Source organism: Plecotus auritus (assembly GCF_963455305.1).
Source record: "Plecotus auritus genome assembly, chromosome: 4".
In the NCBI taxonomy this organism is placed as follows: Eukaryota; Metazoa; Chordata; class Mammalia; order Chiroptera; family Vespertilionidae; genus Plecotus; species Plecotus auritus.
The window spans coordinates 675,048-690,958 of record NC_137775.1 but is presented as its reverse complement, the minus strand read 5'-3'; the positions used below and the strand labels follow the sequence as shown (position 1 = coordinate 690,958).

The following is a 15,911-nucleotide window of genomic DNA, read 5'->3' as shown; positions in this document are numbered from 1 at the left end:
ACAGGGAGGAAACCAGTGAGGCACAGCCACCAGCAGGCAGGAGGCGAGGTGGGAAATGAGTCCCCGTGAGCTCAGCAAGTGTAGGTGCCCCGAGCAGGCCTGACCACGCCTGGGACGGTGCCGGGGGCTCGCGGGCATCGGGAGAGCAGAGGATCCGGGGCGCGGGGCGTGGGGAGGGTCTGCGGGGTGGCCGGTGTGAAGAGAGATGTCCCATGGGGCCGCGAGCCCGAGTGTTAGCGGAGAGGCCCCCCCAGAGGACAAGCAGTGCGAACGCAGACCCGCCGCCCTCAGCAGGTAGGATGGTGCGAACGGGGAACCGGGGACCCCCAGTCATGGCGAGACCCGTCAGCCCCTCCAGGGATGAGCAGGTGATTGGGGAGCACGGAGGAGCCAAGGGCTTTTCCTGGACCCGGGGTCACCTGCCCACAGGACCCTGCAGGGCTCCCCCCACGCGCCAGAAGGAGCCAGGGACTCCTGGGCCAATGCAAAACCCCAACAGCAGACCCCAAGGGTCCTCAGCAGACAGCCGAGAGCCCCGGCCTCGTGGCGACTCAGAAACGAAAAGCAAATACCAGGTTTATTCACGGGAGGTGGACGTGGGGTTCCCGTCCCGCCGGTTCCCGCCGGAGTCCGGCCGCCCGAGCCCCGAGGATGAGGCTTTGCAGGGACGGGAGGAGGACTGAGGTGGCGGCAGACGCCTGGGCACCTGGCAACAGTCTGTGTCTGCAGGCGGCGCGTGAGCCCCCACCGCTCCGTGTTCTCCGTGGACGTCTGACGGGGCGGGGAGGCGCCCGGGGCCCCTCAGCCCAGCCTGGCACCTGCTCCTCCCTCCGCTCCTGGGATGACGGCGACTTTTCCAAGCGGCACTTCAGACCCCAAATCGGCAACAACGTGGGAGAACCCACAGCCGCAGTGAACAGGCGAAGAAGCTGGACTTTGTCCTCGGCCCGGGAGGCCCCTCTGAGCCTGCCGCACCCTCCCCGCTCCTCAGGACGATGGCTCTGGAACACAGGTGCCTGGCCTCACACCGGGGTCATGACCTTCAGCTCAGCGGGCCTCACACCGGGGTCATGACCTTCAGCGCAGCGGGCCTCACACCGGGGTCATGACCTTCAGCGCAGCGGGTCTCACACCGGGGTCATGACCTTCAGCGCAGCGAGCCTCACACCAGGGTCGTGACCTTCAGAGCACATGACCTTCAGCGCAGCGGGCCTCACACCAGAGTCGTGACCTTCAGCGCAGTGGGGCTCACACCAGGGTCGTGACCTTCAGCGCAGCGGGCTCACACCAGGGTCATGACCCTCAGCGCAGCGGGCTGGAACCGGCAGATCTTCTTCTTCAGGGCCCTGGAGGCCTTGATGCGACAGAGCTTGGGCACGGGGGGCAGGGGTGGCCGGGAGCCGGGGTTGCGCGGGGGCTGTGGGGGGCTCATCCCAGGCCAGGCCGGCCGGCTCCCCACGCCCTGGACGCCGCCCTCCGCGTCGCTGCCGCTGGACTCCCCGTCCCCAAAGCGGCTGGCCGTGTGGTCGCTGGCCCTGTCTTCGCTGGTCTCGGTGATGGTGGAGTGGAACAGGGAGGCACACTCGGCCGAGTGCTCGGAGCCAGACTCGCTCCTGGCCTGCGGGTTCCTGTGGGGCGGCCTGAGCCTGGCCCGGGAGCACGCGGGCCGCGGGCCGCCCCCTCTCCGCGTGGCCGGCCTTGGGGGCCCCAGACCAAGGCCCTGGGCACCAGGCAGGCGGGCGCGGGCTGAGATCTCCACGGACGACCGCCACCTGCGCTGCCTCTGCCGGGCTGCCCTGCCGGCCACCGCAGGGGCTCCCTCCCGGGGGAGCAAGGCCTGGGCGGACACCCCGTGGCCTTCCCGGCGGGCCACCAGCGGGCGGGCGAGGAAGGACACTGGGTAGAGGCTGCACTCGGAGCAGGACCGGCCAGGAGCCGCCCCGGCTTGGGGGGGCCTTCTCCTAAGTCCAGCGCCCCATGTGGGGGGCGGCTGGGGGGCCAGGAGGGCGCCCCAGGGTGGCGGCTGCCTCTCTGGCCTCGGTGCCTTGTTGCTGGCCCCCCTCCCGATCTTCACAGCCTTCGTGGTAGGGGTGCCAGGGTTCTGGCCCGTTTGCAGCCCCGTCGGGGCAGCGCTGCTGGTGACAGAGTGGGGGTGCACACAGGGTCCTGGGCCCTTCCTGGTGGGCGGCCTGGCTGTGCCCTCCCGGCTGGTAGGAGCGGCCTGCTGAGCTCGGGGTGCACCCCCCCGCTGAGGGGAGCCCGGAATGGTCCCCGCACGGACGCAGCTACGGGGGGGTCTCTGTCCCTCCTCCGGAAGGCTGCTGGGGGGCGGTGGGCTCCCAAGGGGCACGGGTCCCCGCTGCTCAAGGCTATTCCCACCTGTGTCCCCCCTCAGAGCCTCCCCTCCCACGCCTGCTCTTCTTGGGGAGCAGGTCAGCCCCTCTGGGCGATGCTCAGTCTCTGCTCTCTGGGATGGGGGTCCCGGCTCACCCACATGGCCTCTTGGGGTGCCCCCTAGGCCCCGCAGTCCAAGCAGCTTGGCTATATAGGCTCGGGCTGCGCCAGGCTCGGGGACCGGTCCCGTCCGGGTGGGGCGTGGCGCTGAGTGGCCGGGAAGGGACTGGCTTGAGGGCTGCGGGGGGCTGTCCCTCTGAGGGGTCTCCGTGGGCAGGGCAAAGAGGGGGCTCTGCAGAGCCACCGCGTGCAGGGGGCTGGGGTACAGGTACACCTCCCTGCCCCCCTTGGACACCAGGTCACGCTGGTACTTGGGGTCCAGCATGCGGGGCAGGGGGCCCAGCCCGTGGCGGAGAAGCAACGTGGACATGGCGTCGACGCCGGCCATCGGGGGCCCCGCCTCAGCCAGGAGGACTCGCTCGAGGTCACCTGGGAGCGAGAAAGAGGAGGGACCCAGAAGTAAGGGGAGAGCTGGCACGCCTGTTCCACTGGTGGCACGGCCCACCGCACGGCACAGGTCTCCCTCCGCGGGAACCGGGAGGGCTGCAGGGACAGGGTGGGCGTCCGTCACGGAGGCCTCTTGTGCACACGGATCCCACTGCCGGCCCCGACCCCCCCTCCCCTCGAGTGACAGGTGCAGCCGCTCCGCTCTAGCGGGCGCAAGTGGGTGTCTGACTCCTGTCTCCGCCCCACGCCCGCGCTGTCTACGGGGAATGCGAAGCCGCCCGAAGCGGGTGCACCCCACTCACAGGCCCCCTGTGCTCCCACCCCACCGCCCGGATGGGCCCTCCCACCCTTCCTGGCTCTCCTCACCTGTGGACACTGGCCTGGGCCGTGAGGCGCCCGCACCATCCTCAGTGGCCCGGAATCCCCGCACGGGCAGGGGCACCCCGCACATGGTGGTTTCATCGGCCGACCAGGGCCGGCAGTCCCCAGCGCGGGTCCTGGCCTTGGGGGCGCCGGGCAGCAAAGTGCCCCGGGAGGAGGACAGGCGATCGCTGCACACGGATGTGCAGGAGGCAGACAGGGAGCAGGGGCCGCCATCGCTCATCTCGTAGAAGCCTGGGCGGGCGGACAGGGGAGGTCAGTGCAGGGCGCGGGGATGGGTGTGTGTGGGTGTGTGTGTGTGTATATGTGTGGTGTGTGTATGGGTGTGTGCATGTGTGTATATGTGTGGTGTGTGTATGGGTGTGTGCATGTGTGTATATGTGTGGTGTGTGTATGGGTGTGTGTGTGTGTATATGTGTGGTGTGTGTATGGGTGTGTGTGTGTGTATGTGTGGTGTGTGTATGGGTGTGTGTGTGTGTATGGGTGTGTGCATGTGTGTGTATGTGTGGTGTGTGTATGGGTGTGTATGTGTGGTGTGTGTATGGGTGTGTGCATGTGTGTGGTGGTGTGTATAGAGATGTGTGAATGTGTGTATATATGTGCACGTGTATGCATACATATGTGCATATGTCTGAGACGCATATATACCCATGCGTGGGCATGCAAAACTTATATGTACGCACACACATGTGCATGCATGTTTGTATGCGCACATACACGCAGTTATATGCAATCATGTATATACTTGTGTGCACATATGTACACATGTGCGTTCACACTTTTATACATGTTTCTGCACACGTGTGTATGTGTGTGTGCCTGTTTCTGTGTGTGGTGTGTGTATGTGTGCATGCATGTATTCAAGTGTGCCTGCTTCTGTGTGTGGTGTGTGTGTGTGTACATATGTACACGCATGTGCTTATGTCTGTGTGTGGCGTGTACCTGAGCTGGGTCGACTGTCGCCGTCGGGGCCCTCGGGGGACGTCCTGTGCACGTCGAGCTGCAGCTCACTGATGTGCTGGTCCAGTTGGTCCAAGTGGGTTTTCAGGCCGAGGTCCTGGCGTCCCAGCCGGTGCTGGCACAGGAAAGAGCAGACACTGGGACACCATGCATGTCCATCGTGAACACAGGCTAAGCCCGGAGGTCCCCGCGCCACGCGCGTCCTCACGCCTGCAAGCAACCCGCCCCCCATAGGAGAGGAGGCCCTGACCCTCCCGCCCCGCGGTTTCCTCCTGACCGCCGCCCTCTTATCAGCAGCGGCATCGGGACACTGGACATACACACACATTTCAGAGATGTGCCCCGACCAGGAATCGAACCCGGGACTCTTCAGTCCACAGGGTGACACTCTCCCCACTGAGCCACACCATCCAGGGCCAACTGGATGCTTTTCCTGCAGACACAGAGCGACTCCGCCTGAGCGAGACCAGGAGCCGGCAGCACAGAAACCCCAGGGGCAGGCACCGCACACGGAGTCCCCCCTGCTGTGTAGTTCTTTGCACATGTCATACATGCAGCACATTATGTAATATACGTATAGTACATACATGTGCATACCATGTAACACACGGTACATGTGTGTTATATTACACACAAAGCACACACGTGTGTATATATTATATACTATACACATAGCACATGTGCATATTGTATACTAGTATGTAACACGTATGTTTTTATATTATATAATACACGTGGGCATGCCATATAATATACACATGTACATTTTATAGAACATATAATACATGCCTATGGTTAGTGCTCATAATACACCCACACATGTTCACACATAAAGGTGTACATTACACAACATACATATACACATGTATATATCTATGACATGTGCATATATTATATACATGTGACACATACATGTGACAAGTGCTTATCATGCATGTACACACGTGCCAGTAAGTGCAGGTGAACCAGTTGCCCCGAATGTTTAATAAACGCTGATTTCTTCTTTCAGTGATCAAACCTCACCGTTTTCAAGGTCTGCTGCATACATTTCTTGTTTTGATTAACAATTAATTTTAAGGAAAATAATTAACGAGCGTAATTATGTGGTTCGTCCTGTTTAAGGAAATCATTAATTGTGTTTCGATTGTACCTAGGAGACGAGGAAGTCCCGAGGCCAATTACGGGCCCAGGAAATTGCTCCAGTGACCTCACTGCCGTGAGAACGCAGTGGCGCGAGGAGGCGGCCATGCGCGGAGCAGGCGCAGCCAGCGTGGACGCTCAGGGACCAGTGGGCGCAGAGTCTGGCAGCCCCCGGGGTCAGGCCCACCGGACGGCTTCCCAGGAGTAGGGTTGCCGGCACAAATGCATATTCCCGGGCCCGGGCCACCCACGGGCCGGATGCCCGGCCATGCCTGCACGCTAACCAACTGACAGGGACCACGAAGACGCTGCAGGTCCACACACCACAAATGGCCCGAAAACGCCGCCCAGGGCCACCACGGGCACCCTGGGGCTCACCCTCCTCTGCAGGCCACACACAGGGAGGGAGCAGCTGCCGGGGCTCCGTCTGTGCCCGCCAGTGGCCGTCAGGTGCCCTGCGGGTGGGTGGCCTCACTCTCTCCCTGTCTCTCTCTCACTGTTCCTCAATCAGCAGCCAAGGCCGGGGCCCAGGTGAGCCTCCTGGACGGCAGGCAGGAGCCGCCAGGCCCGGCTGGCTGCCGCCCCCTCACCGTGACCTGGAGCTCAGGGCTCCCCCGAGGGGTCAGGGGTCAGACCCAGGGCCACGCGGGCGTGGTGTCCCCCCCGGCCCCTGCACTCAGCTGGTCCCGCGTGGTGCCCTGTGCAGCTGCCGGGACACTCGGGGCAAGTCAGGACCAGCCGAGTCAACCCTGGGGAATTCCTAGGTAACAGCGCAGGCAGGGCCGCTGCCCCCCCCTCCCGCCCCAGGGCAGCGCCTCCCGCTGGGCGGGGAGCCTCCTGCCTCCCTGCAGCCCAGGGTGCCTACCTCAGCCTCCCCTGGGGCTGGCAAATCCCCTGAAACGGAAGCAGGTGGCACAGGGCTGCCCAGACCACGTGACTGCTTGGGTCAGAGGTCACGGGCTTCACCCACAGGGAGTGGTGAATACCGAACTCTCCTCTCTCTGTGACACAGCAGGGCCGCCCACTGCCCAGGGCGCACTGACCAGGCGCCGAGGGCACACTCGTGTGACTGCAGACGCAGGACCTGGGTGAGTATGACTGTGACGGAGCCCTGTCAGCCCAGGAAGCCGGCGGCTCACTCTCACCGGGGGAGCCCTGCAGGGTAAGGCGCTGCGGTCGGTCGGTCCGGTTGGTCCATAACCCTCCTCCTGCCTTCACACCTGCTGGGGACCCGGCCGGGTGGGCGTGGGCAGGGCGTGTGCATGTGCGTGCATGCGTGCATGCGTGTGTGAGTGTGCGTGTGCACGTGCGCGCACACTGGAAGTTACTGGTGCCGTGGCGGCCGGGACGCGAGTCTGCACCCCAGAGCGAGGAGCTGATGTCACACATCCAGTCTTCTCTTCAGATCACGTAATCCGTCCCCGAGAACCGAGTTCCAAGACAAAGTCTGCATGTTCATTCTGGTCCCCACATTAAAAAAAGTTAAACAAAAGAACCTGTTTGATCCTCTCTCCCAAAGGCTGCTGGTAATTAAAGGCTGGTGCGCACCGCCGATTTGTTACTGAGAGTTAATCATCCACCTGTGCCCCCCTCCCTGCCCGCCCTCCCTCCCCCAGCTCCGCTCAGGGCAGCTCTGCAGCCTGCAGCACTGGGCACCCCCAGGTGGGCCGCCGTGTGTGCCCGAGCTCACGGGGAAGGTAAGATGGTCCAGGCAGGCACACGGCCTAACTGAGCACGTGCCAAGGCGGGCAGGGTGGCTGGGGCCAGGGGTGGGGCCCCTCTCCTGACCAGCCCCCTCCCTCCCTTTGGCAGCTGCTGGGCCCACAGGGAAGGCTGCAGAGTGAGGCGTCTGCAGCGAGGGGAGACCCCAGGGTCCTGGGGCGGGGAGGCGGGGCTTCATGGCTGCTTTGTAAGGACAGCGACTGGTGCTCTGGACGCTCTGGACCTCCGATGAGAACATCCCAGAGCCTGTTCTTTCTTTGGAAACACTGACCGCAAACACTCAGAGATGTTCCCCACGCACGTGACACCGCACAGCCCCGCAATAGCGGAGGAGCGCCCGCGAGCGTCAGTCCACAGAGGGGCCTGGCTGGGGGGTCACGGGGCCGAGACCCCCCTCCCCGCCCCCCCACCGCCTGGGACTCAGAGGACACGCCTCTCTCTGCAGGCCGGGCTTTCCCCAACATGTTGTTACAATAACACGACCCCACGCAACCCCAGCACGTTCCCGGGGACCCTCGGGAGTGCGCTTTGCACACAGGCGCTTCCGGTCCAGAACCTGCAGCAGGAGAAGCGGGTACCCGACCCGATCCCGGAGCCGCTCTCAGACCCGATCCCACGCGTTCTCCTCAGGACAGCGTGAAACTCAAGCCCACGGAATGCGCCCCGTGTCCGCGGGGAGCAGAGCGGCGCGCGCGGTCCCGGTTGCTTCCAGGATCCGGAGGGGCCCCTGCGCCTCCGGCCTCCGCGCCCCCTCCCCGCCCCCCGCCACCCCGTGCTCCTTACCAGCTGCTCCTGCAGCGCCACCAGCACCGCCTCCAGCCGCTCGTGGGCGCGGGGCCCGCGGGGGGCGGCGGGCGCGGGCGGGGGCTGCGTGGCCAGGGCGCCCCGCACGGCCGCCTGCTGCCTGGCGCGCAGCCCCTGCAGCTCCTGCAGCCCCGCGTGCGCCGCGAGCAGCCGGGCGCCCACCCTGCGGCGGTCCCAGCCCGCAGGCCCAGGCGGGTCGCCGGGCGCCCACATCCCGCGCTTCCGCCGCGGAAGCCTCCGGAGCCTTCCTGGCCTCCCCGGAGGCGGCGCCCGGGCCCAGCGCTCGGCCTCCTGCGCCGCCTCTCCCCGCCCCGCCCCGTCGCAGGTCGCCCAGGTAGGGTGGGGCCTATCAGCGGCCAGGAGGGCGGCCTTGGCACCGCCCCAGGTCAGAGCCGCCTGGGCCGCCCACCCGGGTGGCTGAGCCTGGAGCCCAGACCCTGGGTCGCCAGCCAGGGGGACCCTCCCCAGGAGGCGGCAGGGAAGGAGGAGCCCGCGGAGAGGGGAAGGGAGGGAAGCGGAGCAAACTTGGTGAAAGCTCTAACTTTTAAAAAGATACGTTGGTGCCACAGTGTCCCTTTGTTAGAGCCGTTCCCATGAACACCCACACCCATGTGCAAGGCACCTACCCTACCGCGTCCTACGGTGTGTCAGTCCCTTGGCACCTCGGCTTGTCTTTTTAAAAATAGCAGCTTCGGCCCTGACCGGTGTGACTCAGTGGATAGAGCGTCGGCCTGCGGACTGAAAGGTCCCAGGTTCGATTCCGGTCAAGGGCATGCACCTTGGTTGCGGGCACATCCCCAGTGGGGGGTGTGCAGGAGGCAGCTGATCGATGTCTCTCTCTCATCGATGTTTCTGACTCTCTATCCCTCTCCCTTCCTCTCTGTGAAAAATCAATAAAATATATTTTTTAAAAAAACAATAGGAGTTTCGTGCAGCTGTCATTGGCAGAGCAGGAGCCCTTTATTGGGGTGCACAACCCAGTGGTTCGCAGTGCATGCACACGGGTGTGTTACTGTTACCGACAACTTCCATCGCGAGACAACACACAGCAGGGGAGCGAGTGCCCTGGCAGCAGGCAGAGCCCGCAGCCGGACCCAGTGGCACGGGGCGGAGGCCCCCGCACAGAGCTCAGGGTCCATGGGCCCAGCGCCCCGGACTTCACGCCTGTCCCTTCAGCCCCGCCCTCCCGCTCAGCCGCCTGGGCACCTGCTGGGCGCCTGGTGACCCGGTGGCTGACAACGTCCTGAGATTGAATCAGAGGCCTGACGCCCGAGAGTCCAGGTGCCGGGAGGCCCCCTTCGGCTTTCGCTTTTCCCCCGAGGCCCCACAGGCGTGCAGGGTGCACCTCTACCCCCTGCCCCTCCCTTTGCTCAGGTCTAACCAGCTGCCCGTGCTAACGCGCTAGGTTAGGGTCCCCAGCGGCGGTCGCCCCCACTCCCTGGCTGCACCCCCATTTCTGAACGGTCCGTTCGGGACATCGCATGAGCATCGCTCCTGTGACAGGGGGGTCTTCTGTGACCGGCTCCTTCCACGGAGCGGGTTTCCGGGGTTCGCCCGCGGGTGTCCGTGCTGCAGTCCCCCTGCTGGTCAGGGACAGTCCCGCCTGTGAATGGAGCACTTGCAGCCTCCCTCCACTCCCTGTCGGATGCCGGGGCGTCGGCTCTCTGGCTGTGAGGAATGACGCCGCTGTGCACATTGGTGTTGTCATGGGGACGTGCACTGTCATTTCTCTTGGGTCTCCACCTGTGCGCGGAACCGCTGGGCCACAGGTGACTGTGTGTAACCGCTTGAAGAGCTGCCAGCTGCTTTCGAAAGTGGCCGCGCCATGGACTCCCCCCAGCGCTGCACGAAGGCTCCGCCTTCCCCACGCGGGGTTCTGCCACCCCCTGGGAGTGGGGCGGCGTGGCGCTGTGATTTGATAGGCCCTTGCCCAGTGGCTAATGGTGTGGCTGATGTGCTGCAGGAGGAGATGAGGGCCCGATTAGGACAGGCGTGCGCGGGGCGGCCCGGTGAGGGCGCAGGGAGAGGACAGCCGTCTCCTAACCTGCTGCCCAGGTCCCTCGCTCCTGGACGCAGCACCCGGCCGCCACCAAGCAGCCTTGCTGTTCGTCTGCTCTAAACCCTGCGGGGCCCCAGCCCGCCCAGGGAGGCCCCGTGGGCTCAGGTGGGCTAGGAGGCTCCCCACCATTCCTCCCCGCCGCCATCCGACCCTACCCCTCCTCCGTCCGACCCCGCTCGCTCCTCCCCATCTGACTCCTCCTGGCCCTTCCGCAGCCTCACCCGAGTGCCAGGTCCCCCGCCCCCCCCCCCCAACCCCCGTGTGGTCGCCTTGCAGTCTTTCAAGTGCCGGGACCTTTGCACGCCGGCCCTGCAGCTGGGAGGCGGATGGGCTTCTGCTCGGGTCTCCCCGCCTCACGTCCTTTCCCGTCTCACCGTTCCCGCCAGGTCCGTTTGACTCTGCAGTGTCCCGGGGCCTCCCTCCACCTTTAAAAAAAAATCTTTATTTATTTCAGAGAGGAAGGGAGGAGGGGGAAAGAGAAACATCCGTGATGAGAGAGAATCATTGATGAGCTGCCTCCTGCACGCTTCCTACTGGGGACCGAGCCGGCAACCTGGGCATGTGCCCTTGGCCGGAATCGAACCCGGGACCCTTCAGTCCGCAGGCCGATGCTCAGCCATGAGCCAGGCCGGATCCACCACGGGCCCCAGATCCACTGTTTGCCGTCTGCCAGCACCTGCATGGTTTGCTCCTTACGGTGGTTATGGCTCCTCGCGTGTCCCCCCCTCCCCTCCCCCGGGCTGTGAGAGGAGAGACGGCTGTTTTCAAGCGGAGGCAGCGACGTGGATGGAGGGCCGCATGCTCACAGCAGCTGCCGAGAGACCGGCTCACGGTTCTTCACCAGGATTCCGGGCGGAGGGTCCTGGGCTGGCGGTTCAGCCGCTTTTCTCCCGTGGTGGATCTGGGCCCCGTGGTGGAGCTGGGCCCCGTGGTGGAGCTGGGGCCGTGGTGGAGCTGGGGCCGTGGTGGAGCTGGGCCCCATGGTGGATCTGGGGCCCGTGGTGGAGCTGGGGCCGTGGTGGAGCTGGGCCCCGTGGTGGAGCTGGGCCCCGTGGTGGAGCTGGGGCCGTGGTGGAGCTGGGGCCGTGGGGGAGCTGGGGCCGTGGGGGAGCTGGGGCCGTGGGGGAGCTGGGGCCGTGGGGGAGCTGGGGCGTGGTGGAGCTGGGTTTTGTGGTGGAGCTGGGGCCGTGGTGGAGCTGGGGCTTGTGGGGGAGCTGGGCCCGTGGTGGAGCTGGGTTTTGTGGTGGAGCTGGGGCCGTGGTGGAGCTGGGCCCGTGGGGGAGCTGGGGCCGTGGTGGAGCTGGGGCCGTGGTGGATCTGGGTCCGTGGTGGAGCTGGGGCCCGTGGGGGAGCCGGGGTCGTGGTGGAGCTGGGGCCGTGGTGGATATGGGTTCTGTGGTGGATATGGGTTCTGTGGTGGAGCTGGGGCCCATGTGTGTGGCTTCCTCTCCCCACCCCACCCTCGTGTCGGTTAAACGCACCCCAGGGCACGTGCTGCGGGAAAGCAGGGCCAGGAATGAGCTCAGGGTGGGACAAGCGGCCAGGAGCCCGGAGGACGCGGTGGGGAGCACATCCTCGCTGGGCGCTGACCCGCATCACCCAGAGGTGCCGTCACTCAGCGCCTGTCACTCCGCCCTCCGCCCGCTGTCCCCGGGACTGACACCTGGGGCTTAAGCGGAGCCACACCCAGGAGCCGCCCCTCACACCTCACCCTGTCCTCACCCAGCCCTGCCCCGGGGGCTCCTCCCATCTGCCCTCCCAGGCTGGGCAGAGGTGCAGGGAGGAGCCGGCCACCCCCTCAGGGTCCACGCACCCCCTCCTGGCCCGGCCCCCTCCTCTGGCCCCGAGTCAGGAGAATGGGAGGCAAGGGATTATGGGAAAACTTGGGGGAGAAAAACCTCAAAGTGAGAAAATTCTCTTTTCCTGACAACACACCCCACAACCTCCTCCTTGGCGTCCCCGACCCCTCAGCGGAAGCCGCGAGCGCGTGTCCTCTGTCCACTGCGGGCGGGGGACAGGCACCCGCCCCACACACCAGTGGACTGCGTGTCGACCCGACCGACTTTTCTCAAATCATCTCCTCCCACACTCACCCCTCCCAGCCTCCAGCCGCCTCGTCGCCCCACACCTCTCTGGTCACCGGTGGGAGCGGCCTGGCCCAGACCAGGCTTCAGAGACGGCAGTGCCTGGTGGAGGCAGCAACCCGGTGGGCGTGTGGGGTACAGGGGAGACTCGGGGAGCCTGCCAGGCGGGGGGGGGGGGGGGGAGGGAAGGTGGGCGAGGAGGGAGTGTTCCGTTCTTCCCGGAACGGAATTCTATTAATTTTTCCATCATAACATCAACCACAGTCAGATCTCAGGGCAGCAGGGCCGGCTCCTCCTGTGGCAGCCCCGCCTGGGGCATCTCAGTTCCCCTCCTCCCTCCTGGGCTCCCCTCCTCCCATCCCGGCTCCCCTCCTCCGACCTGGGCTCCCCTCCTCCCTCCTGGGTCCCCCTCCTCCCTCCTGGGCTCCCCTCCTCCCTCCGGGGCTCCCCTCCTCCCATCCCGGCTCCCCTCCTCCGACCTGGGCTCCCCTCCTCCCTCCTGGGCTCCCCTCCTCCCTCTGGGGTCCCCTCCTCCCTCCTGGGCTCCCCTCCTCCCTCCTGGGTCCCCCTCCTCCCATCTCGGTTCCCCTCCTCCCTCCGGGGCTCCCCTCCTCCCATCCCGGCTCCCCTCCTCCCTCCTGGGCTCCCCTCCTCCCTCCTGGGCTCCCCTCCTCCCTCTGGGGTCCCCTCCTCCCTCCTGGGCTCCCCTCCTCCCTCCTGGGTCCCCCTCCTCCCATCTCGGTTCCCCTCCTCCCTCCGGGGCTCCCCTCCTCCCATCCCGGCTCCCCTCCTCCGACCTGGGCTCCCCTCCTCCCTTCGGGGCTCCCCTCCTCCCTCCTGGGCTCCCCTCCTCCCTCCTGGGCTCCCCTCCTCCCTCATAGGCTCCCCTCCTCCCTCCTGGGCTCCCCTCCTCCCTCCTGGGTTCCCCTCCTCCCTCCGGGGTTCCCCTCCTACCATCCCGGCTCCCCTCCTCCCTCCTGGGCTCCCCTCCTCCCTCCTGGGCTCCCCTCCTCCCTCCTGGGTTCCCCTCCTCCCTCCGGGGCTCCCCTCCTCCCTCCGGGGCTCCCCTCCTCCCATCCCGGCTCCCCTCCTCCCTCCTGGGCTCCCCTCCTCCCTCCTGGGCTCCCCTCCTCCCATCTCGGCTCCCCTCCTCCCTCCTGGGCTCCCCTCCTCCCTCCTGGGCTCCTCTCCTCCCATCCCGGCTCCCCTCCTCCCTCCTGGGTTCCCCTCCTCCGACCTGGGCTCCCCTCCTCCCTCCTGGGCTCCCCTCCTCCCTCCTGGTTCCCCTCCTCCCTCCTGGGCTCCCCTCCTCCCTCCTGGGTTCCCCTCCTCCCTCCTGGGCTCCCCTCCTCCCATCTCGGCTCCCCTCCTCCCTCCTGGGCTCCCCTCCTCCCTCCTGGTTCCCCTCCTCCCTCCTGGGCTCCCCTCCTCCCATCCCGGCTCCCCTCCTCCCTCCTGGGCTCCCCTCCTCCCATCCCGGCTCCCCTCCTCCCTCTTGGGTTCCCCTCCTCCCATCTCGGCTCCCCTCCTCCCATCTCGGCTCCCCTCCTCCCTCCTGGGCTCCCCTCCTCCCTCCTGGGCTCCCCTCCTCCCATCTCAGTCCCCCTCCTCCCTCCTGGGCTCCCCTCCTCCCATCTCAGTCCCCCTCCTCCCTCCTGGGCTCCCCTCCTCCCTCCTGGGCTCCCCTCCTCCCATCTCGGTCCCCCTCCTCCCTCCTGGGCTCCAGCAGCTGCAAACACAGAGTGAGCCTGTGGCCGGTCCCCGTGGCAGGGACCCCGATTTGAGTGTCTGGGTGGTATTCTGAGCGAGGGACGGGCCCCCCAACAGGGTCATTCTAAAAATCAGCCCCGGTGGAAACGGCAAACGCCGGGGTGTCCTTCACAGATGCGGGTCAGGTGTGGTCAGAGCCGGGGGCTCTGGCTCAGGCCTGTGGGGATGAAGCACTTTTTGGTGTGAGCAGAGCGCCCCCTGGTGTGCATGCGGGGAGCCACATGCCGGTGTGAAGAGGGATGCGAGATCTGACTTCCTTAGGCGGATTGGCGGGCTGCAGGTCACAGCTTCAGAAGCCAAGGCTCAGCGGCGACCTGTGAGCCAGGCGGTCACGGCTCAATTCCGGTCAAGGGCACGTGCCCGGTTGCGGGCTTGATCCTCAGTGTGGGGCGTGCAGGAGGCAGCCGGTCTGTGACTCTCTCTCATCATGGATGTTTCTCTCTCCCTCTCCCTCTCCCTTCCTCTCTGAAATCAGTAATAAAAATATATATTTTAAAAAGTCAATGAAGATAAGCTCATTTCGAGTCGATCCCCGCCCTCCTCCCGGGGACGTTCTGGGGCTCCCGAGAGGCCTCCTCCCGTCCCTGGTCCGGCCCCTCCTCCCCCTCCTTTCCGTATTCCCTGTCCTTCCTGCCCGTCAGGACTCAGAACCAGGGTTCAGATTCAGACTTTGACAATACTCCCCCCCAAAAAAAAAAATTTGGAGAAGTTACTTAAACTCTCCAAGCCTCAGGTTCCCCACCTGTAAACCCAGGGGGGAGGGGGTGGGCGCGCAGCTGGGGACTCTGCCGGCTCCCCCAGACGCTGCTCCCAGCACAGCCCCTGGGTCACGGGTCACGGGTCACGGGATGGGGCCGAGGTCAGCGGGACCTGCGTTCCTGATGGGACATTGGCCTTTGGCAGGCAAACCCCGCGTGTCTACACCTGCCAGCACCAGCGGGACCACCTCCTCGACTCCCCATCGAGCTGTTTGCCCGGCCCGTGTCTATAACCGAGTCTCTGTTCACAACAGTTAGAGGGACGAGGCCACGTCGTGGTTAACGAGCAAGCACTGGGGGTGCCGCGATGCTCATTGGGAACCCCCGAGCTCCCCTCACTGCTCAGCTGCGCTGCGTGTGTGACTAGAGAGGAAAGACAAGTGGACGGACGAGGAGCGTCCTTCCGTCATTCCCTGAGGAATCGCCGGCACCTGCTCTGGCGTAGACGCCACATCAGGGAAAACCAGACCGACCGGACCCCCACGTAACTCGTTGAAGAAGCAGCGGGACTCAGAGGTGCCATGAGGAGCGCGTGGCCGTCGGCGGGTCTGCTCGCCCGGCCAAGGGTCAGGAGAGGCTGCAGGCACTGCGGGGGTGACGTCGGTTCCGACCACAGCGATGGGGCCGGGTGGGTGGGGGGGGGGGGCGGGCAGTGACCAGGAGGCAGTGACTCCGGAGCCCTCGAATGAAAGGGATCATTTGGCCCAAAACACGCGGGGAAGGTGGACACAGGAGACCTCAGTGAAGAGGCCAACGAGGTGCAGACCAGCGGGAAGGGCCGGGTGCGTGGAGCCCCACGCGCAGGTGCGGCAGCGAGCGCGCAGGTGCAGACGTTCAGCTCGCCGGCTGGGACGGGCGGCCTGACCTCAGAGGGCTGGTCTAGGTCCCGGCTTGGCTGTGGGGAGCTGGGGCCACGCCTGCACGAGCCCCTCTCCCCCCCTGGCTCCCCGCCTCTCCGAGCCCGTCTTCCTGCCACCGTTGGGGTTCCCTCCGTCTGTCCTCCGTCCAAGCTCTTTCCCTCGGGGGTCATGCTCTTTTTAAAAATATACGTTTTTATTGCTTTCAGAGAGGAAGGGAGAGGGAGAGAGAGAAACATCAAGGAGGGGAGAGAATCATTGATCGGTGCCTCCTGCACGCCCCACACTGGAGATCAAGCCACAACCCGGGCACGTGCCCGACCGGGAATGGAACCGGGACCTCCTGGCTCAGAGGTAGATGCTCACCTCTTGAGCCCCACCGGCCGGGCTGGGTGATTTATTCTTTTTTTTTTTTTAATATATTTTATTGATTTTTTTTTAATTCTTTTTTTTTAAAATATATTTTATTGATATT

The 15,911-nt window shown here is 65.3% G+C and overlaps 1 protein-coding gene across 2 annotated transcripts; it reads right to left on the bottom strand.

Moving 5' to 3' along the window:
• Positions 1-560: 560 nt before the first annotated feature.
• On the bottom strand, positions 561-8,121 carry DACT2 (dishevelled binding antagonist of beta catenin 2; the record flags this gene model as incomplete). 2 transcript variants are annotated; one of them, XM_080665594.1, is made up of 4 exons in its annotated part: positions 561-2,883; positions 3,268-3,516; positions 4,225-4,357; positions 7,888-8,121. In XM_080665594.1, the coding sequence occupies 4 exons, from the start codon at positions 8,119-8,121 to the stop codon at positions 1,283-1,285; spliced, it is 2,217 nt and encodes a 738-aa protein (XP_080521720.1). In that variant the 3' UTR covers positions 561-1,282. The 2 variants fall into 2 exon arrangements, with proteins under 2 accessions (XP_080521720.1, XP_080521721.1); XM_080665595.1 differs by lacking the exon at positions 7,888-8,121 and adding an exon at positions 5,266-5,484.
• Between the last annotated feature and the right edge of the window lie 7,790 nt (positions 8,122-15,911).